The following is a 12,539-nucleotide window of genomic DNA, read 5'->3' as shown; positions in this document are numbered from 1 at the left end:
GTGTAGTTAATCTGCCCGATACTTTCATATTGATTCATATTCATGGCATGACTGAAGAACTATATTAATATGAAAGAGTCATGTGTTCTTTAACTTGTTTTGAGTAGTATATACAGAGTTTCCCTGATCACCAGGTGACATCCAACACATGCCGACTACCAGCTAAAAACTCCAGGAGTGTCTGGGCAAATACAACAAGTATTCTACACGTATTTCAAACATGACTTCCTGTTGTCCTATCAGAAACAGTGAGACACAAACAACGCCCCTCACATATTTATTCCTTGTTTATTTTATACAATAAAGCCCAACTAACTCCTTCAAATACATTTTCACAAAGTACATAAACTAATTTCCATCATGCATTTCTTTCAAACTCCGAAGATGCCACTTCAAGTAAAACTATCTGTAAAAAGTCGACTAACTTTCTCGTCAGCAAGCGAGTCAAATAACAAAGAATGTAGAAAAAAAATAAAAACAAGAAGTCAAATATTTCAGTGTTTGTTTGCTTGGATATTTAGGAGAAAGTTGGAAAATAGGACAAAATAATTTACTTTTCACAGATAGGTATGAGCCGGTGGTGGGGAAACATGCACGGTCCACAAACATGGCTGACAAACAGGAGCAGTGAGGGGAATACCGACATGTTGTTGGGGGAGAAACTGCAGCATCAGCAGATCGTAACCAAACACAAAATATACAACTCAAATAATGACAGCAACTTAGAGATTAACGGAACAGGAATGTGTTTATTTGCAGTTTTAGACATAATTCGGAAGGAGTCATCTGTGTATACTCATGTTAATAAGTAGCAGAACCAGCTTAGTGATACAATATTCCTAATATGGTCATAACAAGCAAGAGTACATCATTAAAATTTTGGATGCATGAATTAAAGTTAAGATTCCTCACTGCACTATTGTCAAGAATACCATGGTTACAACAAATTGCACGCAGTCAGAATTGATAAAGGAGGGGAGAGGTGGCCTACTGGTAACAGGAAAGCTAGAATCCACTGGTTATAGGTTTGAATCCCAACTACAATTATGACCCTTGGTTCCTGGGTTCCTATGTTTCTTACAAGCAGTAAAAGTCTGTATCCTGAGTTACTTGTTGGTCACTCACTCATACCAAACAATGTAACCGTGTGTGTGTGTGTGTGTGTGTGTGTGTGTGTGTGTGTGTGTGTGTGTGTGTGTGTGTGTGTGTGTGTGTGTGTGTGTGTGTGTGTGTGTGTGTGTGTGTGTGAGTGAGTGAGTGAGTGAGTGAGAGAGAGAGAGAGAGAGAGAGAGAGAGAGAGAGAGAGAGAGAGAGAGAGAGAGAGAGAGAGAGAGAGAGAGAGAGAGAGAGAGAGAGAGCGCTGAGTGAATTCTGATTGACTATTGTTGGACTCTACTTCTAGCTTTACTCTAGCCTATCACAGCAGACGACACCAGGAATGAGCTCCCAACTACATCGAACCTGATCAGGTACATGTGACTTACCTGTGTGTATTCTTAGATGAACATAGAGATTGCTCTGGTGCTTTGTAGTGTAGGGACAGTGGGTACACTTGAAGTACATGTCGCTCCCGTTCTCGGAGCGGGCTCGTCGAACCGGGCCCTTGCCATGGTGAGTGTTCTCGATATGATTCTCCAGGTTCTTCTGACGACGAAATGTCCTCTCACAGAACTGGCACTTTAAATAGTCCTTCTCCACCTCAGCAGCTAATTTGGTTTCGAATGGAAGATACTTTCTGGCCAAGTTATGATCCATGGGACTTGGGGGGAATGGAAAGAGGGGCAGACCGTTGAAGGACCCGTGGAACCAGTTGTTTATTTTGGAAGCTGCGTACACATGTGGAGAGTAAGCAGTTTCACTGATATTGGAAGCCATGGGCATAGTGGAAGGCATGCCGCCTATGTTGCCAGGCGGGAGTGGTTGGTTTTCTTTCTGGTGCTCCAGATTGTCAATGACGTGGGGCGGGAGATGATGTTGCAGCCCATTGGGTGGCCGGTGATGTCCATCCTCGCTGTCCAGCTCGACAGAAGGTGTTTCGGACAAACGCAGGGAATGATCCCCGTCCTTAACATCCATATCCTGGCAGCTCATGTCCGTCGAGCCTCCATCAACCTCATCCACTCCACCGCGAGCCATGTCGATTGTCAGGGAGCCGTTCATCATTTCTTCTTCACTGTCATCACTGCAGTAGGTCTCAGAAGTCTTCATGCGTCGGACAATGTCCTCTAATGTCGGTTTTCGCTTTGACCTCGGTCTTTCGGGGCAACTCTCTATGGACTGCGGGCTGTTGCTGCATCCAGTCTCCAGGTCGGCAGTTGCAGGGTGCCCGACTTCGGGAGGGGACAAGGACGAGCTCTCCCCAGATTCGTCGGACTGTTGTAGGTTATTGCTTGTGGTGATGACATCGTCAGGGGATGGTTTGACCATGTTGCCGGTCATGTCTGCTGCCTCTTCTTGGAGCTGGTGGGATTCTGGGGAAAGGGGCTGAGCAACGGCTGGTTCCGACTCGTGGCTGGAAGATTCCACGATCATGTTGCCGTTGGGTGCACTTCTGCTTTCTAAGACCGATGAGTGGTGCAAGGCAGAAGTGAGGGAGACGGAAGTGTGCTGGGCGAGTGCGTTCAGGGACAGGCTATCGTGTGCGGTTAGCTTCTCACTGGTAGGCAGACAGGTAGCAGTCTCTATTTCCATCATTGTGAAGCGGAGGGTTGGTTATTGTGCATCAGAGACCTCTGAATCATTCTCCTGAAACAAACAACACATCATAAGTTAAGCAGACAAGAATTATCGACATCAGAATTTAATTTGCTGAAACACTACACATAAGCCAAAGTATGGGTGTTGACAACCAGTGTTCTCCTTGCACAACCCGAAAGTGAATGTTGTGTTACTCCAGTCATCAATATCCAGTGAAATCACATGGCTTGTAAATGATTGCACGACCAGTGGTTGATGTCACGAGCAACAATCCAGAAACACTCTTGAATGATTCAAACCAGACATAAAGCCTCAAAGTTACATTTGTAATTAGCGCTGACCAACAGACCGACACCATTACATCTACACAAAATCAGACATTAGCATGCCTGATGATACTAAAACTTCTGATTATCTAAAAATTTGTTAGAAAACCCTAAAAAACAATTGAAAACTGCTACAGACACACTGAAGTAAAACCAGCCACCCTACTCCCATGTATGACATATTGAATGTACATTGACAGATTTCCAGGCCGAGCCGTATTTTGTGTTGCCATTGCCATCTGCCAGTTCTCAGACACAAGACAAAAGTCGCCACAAGACCAACACAACTGGAGATATAAATCTAGCAACAATCTATGGTAACCACAGCATCCGTGGCATGGCTGCAATATGGTGATATAGATATGTGTCCCCACCCGCCATCACCACCGCGCAGCCTCGTCACTACAACACCAGCTTCTTATCATGCCACTGTACCATGATCGCTGTACCACAGCCAAGCACCCGGCAAAGATGGACATTATCACTAAACAAATATACACAGCAATCAAACACCAAATCGATATTCACATTAATACTGTAATGACAGAGCCGGATTAAAAAGTAGTACCGAAAAGTCTCACAAATACTACCACAACTCGAATCATGAAATATTGATAGGCATTTGAGACAATTTCCTGTTTAGATGATTAGAATTACTGGAAATTACAAGTTAATGTCAATATCTATAATTATATTATCTAATCACAAAGTTTGGCCAAAGTAATCTATCAACCATCACAGAATTAAAACTTCAAACAACGCAAATTCTACAATTACATTATTTTATGCTACTTAAATGCAGAATCATAAGTGGCTGTTGATACCAATTAAATATACATTACCTAGGGCTGATAACGTTATCAACAAGATCTCTTTCATTGGATACAGAACTGATAAGATTTTTCGCCACTCTATCCGGGCGCCGGTGGTATGTGACTTAATTGTCTTCCCCCGGCTCACATCCCATAGACAATGATAGGTAACTCACCGCCTCTCAAAACAGTCATAGATCTCTCTACATTAATCACCATTCTCTCAACAAGGCCAACCGATTGTTTTTGTAATAAAATGGCCATACATTAGTATTAATATTATTTGAACTTTTATTTTTTGCAATAATGTTTTGGAGGTATGGAGGAATATTAAACCTATTATTCGCCAGTTTCACAATATTGTTTTACTCTGAGTGATGGATGATGATCATAAGCCTACTTCCCATTTACACGTTCTCATTTCAGGCGAAACACATCAGAACGACCGATACTTAAGAAACGAGAAATGGTAAACAGAGAGAATTTGAAATCCAAATTAAATAAAAGTTAGATCTTATATAAAGTGTTTCCAAACAGATAACATTCTCAGGTGAAATATGCAAGAAAATGTCAAATCCGTGTGAAAAAAATGCTCCAGATTATACAGATGACACCGAGATTGATCAAGCCAGATCAAATTTCTGATAGATTGGATGAAGTATCGTTTCTTTCAGCAACAAAACTGAACAGTTTCTTTAAACTGTCAAATTATGATTTATCTGTTTGAGTAGTTATGCATACAGTTTTTCTTCTTGCTAATTCTTTATCTATTTTTCTGGTCAGTTATAGCTTGACAGATCAGTTTAATTTGGGATCTGGTGAAAACCTGCATCACTGATGCTGATTGATAGATCAATAACATTCTAAATGACAACAAAATTCAACTTCACATGCTCATATAAAAATGCACAAATCCTATGTTCTTATCAGGATACAGGGCAAGAGGCCAGGCATATTGGTTACGACAAGTTGACACGATTTCACTATCCACTCACCGAATCAATCAAAGTTTAAAACAAGATAACTGAACTAAATCAATACATGAGAAAGGCAACTTGGCCTTTGTACAACCTATGTTATGTCATTCTGTCACACCCGATAAACGGAAAAAAAACAAATGAAATATAATTGTTCACTATACATAAAACTTGTGCAAATTCCATTTGCCGTACAGTTTTAAAATTACCTTACAAATTCTAAATTTTGGCATTTGTTATATAAATCTATTTTTCATTTATATTTTTAATCTGATCATAAATCAAGTTTAATATTTATATCCAAAACAAAATTGATATATTTTCCACCCCATATAAACTGAATAGTTCAATCAATTACTTAAACATCACTCAACCAACACTGACCTGAATGCTAACCAATCAAGAGTTATCTCCCTTTCATTGTAAGAAAATCTTATTCCAAGTCAAGCTAACATAAAAATGAACTTTTCGCACTGAATTCATGTCAAGTCAAACATGTCCTTGCACATTTTATCAAAGTTCTATGTTTTAATGTTGTCATTATCTGCTGACATCAGAAAACTTTAAAAAAATACCTTTTAACAACTAGTCCAAAGCCCAAGTCTAGTAAAATTCTTTTCAGTCTGGTAATAGTCAATGTTATAACACTAAAATATACTGAAAATGATCTTAAGAATGATGATCGGGCTAATAAACTCAATGTATTTGGTACAGACTGTTAAATAGAGTAAATTCAATGTTTTCCGATCATGTGATCGGAAACTGTGTAATAAAGTGGATAACTGATTTACAAATGTCAGTTTCTGAAATTACACAAAATATTTTTACATGCATATATTTTCCCGTAAAAGCTAATAAGAGAAGGATCATAGTTTTCAGAAGTATTTAAAGATTGAACATGTTTAAAAATTACATTATGTAAAACGTTCATGCAAGAGATGTTATAAGCATTTAAATTACAAAACGCATCTGCAAATGACACAATTTTTTCCCATATCTTGAAAATGACAAGAGCAATGCCAATATTATAAAAGACAGAAATACACCTAAAACTGCCTATTTCTTCAACAAAACCAAGAGGCTCAAACATGTCCCAACTGAACGAACACCAGGGATAACACGTCCATTGTTCTCTGGTTCACCACTGAGCAGCACCAAATATTTTATCATATTCTATTTTATCCTCAGTGCTGGAATTAAAACGAGAAATTCCCTTTCCACTGTTTGAATGGCGCGGAGAAATAGGCCCTAATTAACTAAGATTATGTCAATCGACTCTGAAACGAATTAATCTTGACTAAGAAATTCTGCCAGTGCCTTTCCGGCTTTGATGCAAAAAGCATTTTAAATGAATCACTTAAAATGCAGGGTCCTGCGTAGATTTGCTAGTATTAAACAAAGGAAATGATTGCGAGGATGTGTCAGAAACACTTAGAATCAATACAGTTTTACATTCTCAGCGATCACGGACTGCCAGATTTCCCTGTAGCTCAAATGCTCTGCGCTTACTTTAATCTTAATTGCAAAATGCATTGATATATGACGGGTAATATCAACCATGCTAGCTGCCAGGTCTCCAGGGGACTGTCTAAGCATATGCATGATATGTAGAGAAAACATTGTTTCATTTCGCAAAAGATAAGTTACCAATCGTCAGAAGGTAGGGATCAGGCCGACTCCTTTGTGTGGTGAGTAAACAAGGGCCATCTGTCAGACTCTGCAGCCAGTGAGGCCGGCCGCTGTTATCTTATCCCTGCCATTCAGTCCTGTATATCACGCTACACAATCAAACACTACACAAAGCCTCCCTTCCACAACCAATTTCCACAAAATCAAGGGAGGGGGGGAGGGAGAGAGAGAGCTAGGGTGGTGATGTCATAGAATCAGCGCTAAGCTGTTTTCTTTTTCAGACAAAGCGATCATCGTTCGATTGGTTGGTCGCGTTCAGATTGCGATATACCCCCTTCTCAAAGGTCATCTATTCATTCTTATTCCGAGAGGCTGTGGTGAACAATAATAGCTTCAATCAATAGCACCATTAATAGATTTCGTCAAAGCCTGTGTTTGCCATCAGTAACGTGCCACTTCAAATCTGTCGTTGTGATCAGCAGGGCGCAGGCAGCTACCGTCCCAACGACCTCCCTGCCGACCCATCGTGCTGTCACTTACATGCAGGGTGCCATAATTAGTCCATTTCACAATGGCTTCTGTGATAGAGAAATCTACATCTAATTGACGTCTGCATGTGTTGTTACAAGTACACAAAGACCTACAAAATAATCACAATTTCAACCAAATGTTCACCTAACAAATTACCATTCACTTTGATCAATCTCAACCGATATTATTCATGATAACCGAACCAACAAGCAGAACAGTTCAAGACTATTCCATGGAAACAATTCTTGATATTCTGTATGTTACAAACTGTACTTATCAGCTATTTACCATTATTTTCATGCATGACTGCCATGAATTCAGTATCTAAGAACACTAAGTTCTTTGAAATATTTTTAAGGCTTTCTTAATGGTTTGCTATTTCAAAAGTTTTCTCATGTTTTTCCTAGCAAATTGAAAGTAAGATCAGCTTTTAATCTTTGCCTTGCACAGAATTCTGCCTGATTTCACGTAATTCATTACTCAAACAATAAATATTGCATGACTTACTTCAAAGAGACTAATGAATACATTAAGCATCAAAGCCTATCTCATAAAGATATAATTACGCAAACTTTTACTCCGGGCAAAATAGCTCGCATTTCACATCTTCAAAATTACAAATAATACCAAAGAAAACTTCAAATCTTGAAGGTTTAATTTAAAAAGAACATCTCAGCTGAACAAGAAACTGACTTAGAGAATCAATCTTTGTGATTATATAAACAAACTGGCACAAAATTATCACCTGAACCGACATCCCAAGTTTCATCTTCAAAGTATAAGTATCAGATTTAAAGGAAAAAACTCAAAGATGTTTTTTGAAACCTCGATAGCATTGAACGAGTCGAGATCCCTGGGCTGTGATTGAATGTTCCTGAGGACCTGAATTCAATTCTTCGGAAGATACGAGCGTGTCTTTGAGTGTACATACATGACACCTTCAATCCCCCTGCAAGCCAAATATGGCGTACGCTGACCTTTTATCTTGGCTACATCAGAGGGACATAGCACAAAACATTTATTGGACAAGACAAACTTTTGACATGTATAAATGATTAATCTGGCAGAATCTGCTATGACACATGCATGCCGAGCTTTTCTACGTCTTGAGAGCCGATTACGCATCTAGTAAGAAGAGGCCAAGCCATCACAGGTCTATGACCAGCCAGCAGGGATGGTTTTTCTCGTCTGGTATGACTGACTCCGCATCATGGCAAACACACGATTGAGTATGTGTTGCCTTATAAGTACATGTTACCACGTACCGATAACGAAGGCTATGCTGACTAATGATGATGTCACAAAATGACCCGCATTCACACATGCTTAACAGATCAAGATATTCACCAAAACAATATACTCAACATTCACACATGCTTAACACATCGAGATATTCACAAAAAAAATATACTCCTCAACATATCGACATATTCACCAAAACAATGTACTCCTCAACATTCACACATGCTTTACAGAGATATTCACCAAAATAATTTACTCCTCAACATTCAAACATGCTTAACACATCGAGATATTCACCAAAACAATGTACTCCTCAACATTCACACATGCCTAACACATCGAGATATTCACCAAAACAATGTACTCCTCAACATTCACACATGCTTAACACATCGAGATATTCACCAAAATAATATACAACATTTGCTAAGGACCATTTTGACTAGAGACTATTTTAGTTCTTAGCAAAGGCTGAGTGGTATATATCACCCAAAGTAGACTTTAACTTGCCATCTTAAATAAAAAGATCACTTGAAGTGCTGGAATAGCTGACTTAGGGAGAGTGTTTGTGATGACAGATGTCACAAACGCGTCACCTACTGCGGTCCACCACATCAGTAATACACTGGCTTAATGATGTAGCAGTAAGGCAATCTGCATCCGGACACAGATTAAAGATGATGTTACTTGATAAACCTTGCATAAATGTATGATGAACATTCAAATAAATGAATAGGACAAATAAATAAATGAATATGGATTGATAACTGACGGATTGAAAAGAGGAAACTTCATCTGTAGTAGCTCGTGTCGTCACTATCTTGTCATGTATAAAGAATATTGCCTTCCAGATTAAGCCATTGTTAGTTCCCTGAACAGTTGGATTTAGGCTATTATACTTGTGCCAGATTCACGACTTATAAGTGCCAATTGATCTTGTTGAAATGAGGCCACGATTAAGGCAAATGATCATTGTTGTCTCAGAGAAAGCCATTGTTTCTATTGAAAGCACACATTCACATCATGCCAACAGTTTCTCTACTTCTTAACATGAACATCACTGCAACGTCTTACTTTCAGGTTTAAAACATAATCAAATATTTTATGGTCAATTCTGAAATCCCTATTATAAGGAACACAAGGTACTTGCGTCAACACTGTCAACATCATGTTGTTTTGTGTACAAACAGTACCTCGTACAACTCATTGATTAGGACGTACTCCGATTGGACATGTCACTTCAAAATTCCTGTCAACATGTCATCTGCACCCTATCACAACACACGAATACTTGAAGGTGGACTTCGGGAGTGTCCAGGCATCCATAATGTGCCGCTGTGACTGATCATGTCGATGCATGCTGTTGTGAACGTTCCAGTGCATACCTGGCTTCTATAAGTCAGGACCTCGTCCAACTCAAGATTATTCAAACCTGTGTCAAAACTGTAACATCACAAATGTTGATCTCAACATACTAAAATACAATATCTGCTTATTTGAGGAAAATATGTAGAATAAAGACAAATGATTAAATATACAGGGCATAAAAATCAGTACATTATTAAAATTATTAGAAATCTGTGCAAAAAATCATTAAAATTGGTGCCCAAATTCATTATAATGAGTGAATTAATAAAATCAGTCTGTGTTACCATCTTTCATACAGGGGTTGCTCCAATAGCTAAATCTAAATAATCCATCATCAATTTGGACAAATTCCTCATTTTGCATGACTAAATTCTAAAAAGAAATTATTTGTTTGCACATTGTTTAAGAAGTCATGACTAGTGACCTTATGTTACCCACATCAGTCACTGAACATGAAGAATGTAATGGATGTATGTGATCTATCTTGGTTCAGGCAAACCAACATGGAGACAAGTGACTGAAGAGCAACTGATGCAGCCAGGTGCTCATGTATTGTTTCAACAGTGCAAATATGAGGGTTTACCGTGACCTACAAAACCAGGGGTCCAGGGGACCCCCAATAATTATTTTAAAGGGAAATATGAGGGTCCAGTAAGTAATAAAATAATGAAGTGTACTGTACGCTAAGATTTGACTGTACGCTAAGATGAGATAATTACTTTAATTACAGGACCATTACATTTCTTGCCAAGAATTAAGTACAATGAAATATTACTGTGCATACTGAAGGACACATTGTGGTTTTTTCTGCATCCATTCTATGCATTTGTGCAAACTGGACGCACATTTTGTGTAGCATAAAACCCTGAAAAACATAGATACGAGTGAGTTGGTCTGAAACCGCTTTGAACAGTATTTTAGTTATATCACAGCGAGTCATAGAGAATACATGGTGAGCAAGACAAATCCCAACTCATCATCACATAGAATCTAAGGTTCAAGCCAATGATCACAGGATCCTGGCTCATGTAAGGGATGCAACTCTGCCAAGTGGATTCCCCAAACACCTTAGATGGCTGGATCAATTTCATCATGAGGAACACAAATGTTGCACTGGACACTCGTTCAGTATTAATGGCAGAACCTTGTTTTGAGGTGGTGGATACCATTGGCAAATAAAATAAAGTGCACTAAATTGATATTCTGGATTTCAGCAAGAGATCAAATTTGACATCGAACAGCTGACAAGCAATTATGAATTATATATTTCCCTATACTTTTGTTCTTACCACCAACAGAGAAAGTGAGGACTCTAAATAGCTAACACTTCAGTTAGTTTCAAAAAGACATTTCTTAAAACACAATTGGGTTGATACTTGCTGATTGTATAAAACAAATACTGACTATCTGATAACATTCAAAGTGATGTCATCAAACCCAACGCGAGTCCAACACATTTGTAAAGGTGACAACCATAATGATTAGTTTCACTTCTTTCACACCAGTAGCACCACCAATACAAGACAAATGCTACTTGACGGACAACAAACCATCAAAGAATTGATAGTGAAACTGACAATCGGGCAGCAATTGCCGCAGCAACAATTGCATCACGTCCAGATTGACATACAAGCACAAATAACCAGAATAAAGATGTAACCTATGAAATAAACCGTCAAGGCAACGATATTGAAGCTGGCACATTTCATCCAGCTGCCTAATCTCCCAATATGACAAACAACACAACTAACAGCATCAGTCCGCACTACCTACCGGGCGGCTTGCAGATAAGGCATCGTTGGTGTCCTGTTTGCCGAATCAATACCGATATCCGAGAGGTCAATCAATTTTCACAAATGATATACGTCCAGTCATTATTTTGTCTACAGCGGCCCATAATGATTCATGGTCAATCCCCTTGAAGCTGATGACTATATTCGAAGGGAAGGGCAAGGAGTAATGGCTGACATAAATCGTTTCTGTGCAATATAACGCGAAGTATCATACTGGCCAATAACATCATACATAGGTTTACACAGTAATGGTCCTAGCTGTGTACCTATTACAGAACTGTAACCAATGTTGCATCTCCTGCGATTAACTCCTACCAGCATTGTTCTGGACTGGCTCAGACCCTTGGCACTTGGAAATACACTTTACTATAAATGCTACAATTTCAAACATCATGGCCACTTATTTAATCCTGTCACGGACATGTTTATTCACAACATAATAATTCCTGGTTCCAGTAACAGAAGCAGGAACGTCAACTTCTTCATCAACCTTATCAGAATTGATCGATACAGTGCATGACCACGTTGAACGCTGTAAATCTAGACTCAAGAACACTCAGCTAACCATAAACTTGCCAGTTCACAAAACTAAAGAAAGAATAATCAGTAAAGTTAAAGCAAAAACAAGTTGTCAAGAACATAGAATTGTCACAGAATGGTTAAACAGACTAAACTACCTACCATGAATATAGCACCACTTCGGACATGCTGAGCCATGAGGCTGTCAGTGTTACTGAGTGCACTATCCAGTGTAGATTCATCAAAAAGATTAAGAATTATTTGGAAAGAACTGTGTAATCCAGTAAATAAAACTTTTCAAAATGTGAATCTGGCATGAACCGAAGGCCATTAAAAAGGAAGTGAACATGGTAATGTATCAGGCTCCATGAGAAAGCAAGCACTCACCAGCAAGTGTGGGTGATCAAGGCTACCGTTACAACTCGTGACCAGCGTAAATGTCTATATAATTGAATTGCCATATCAATGGTGCCCCACCACTTGTCATTCCACGATGTACATCAATGTCACTTCACAGTAATTGACAACATTTTTATCAATTCCCAGAATTTTCCTGCTACACATCAAATTTAATATCTTAACCTCATTTCGGTTTATATTTAACCTGCTTCCTGGTGGAATCCAAGAGTTCCATCAATAACGTTC

At 39.0% G+C, this 12,539-nt stretch overlaps 1 protein-coding gene across 3 annotated transcripts in view; it reads right to left on the bottom strand.

Annotated features, from left to right (window-relative positions):
- Positions 1 to 12,539, bottom strand: part of LOC124143176 (gastrula zinc finger protein XlCGF53.1-like) — a 49,327-nt gene that overhangs the window by 9,519 nt on the left and 27,269 nt on the right. For all 3 annotated transcript variants that reach the window (XM_046512033.2, XM_046512034.2, XM_046512032.2), the window contains exon 2: positions 1,485 to 2,745. In XM_046512033.2, the coding sequence (XP_046367989.1) occupies positions 1,485 to 2,694 (1,210 nt within the window). In that variant the 5' untranslated portion in view covers positions 2,695 to 2,745. The remainder of the gene's footprint in view (positions 1 to 1,484; positions 2,746 to 12,539) is intronic.

Source organism: Haliotis rufescens, unplaced genomic scaffold, assembly GCF_023055435.1.
Source record: "Haliotis rufescens isolate VD_foot unplaced genomic scaffold, xgHalRufe1.0.p SCAF_6, whole genome shotgun sequence".
Classification (NCBI taxonomy): Eukaryota; Metazoa; Mollusca; class Gastropoda; order Lepetellida; family Haliotidae; genus Haliotis; species Haliotis rufescens.
Note: the sequence above shows the minus strand (reverse complement) of the source record. Positions and strands in the feature narration are given on the sequence as shown.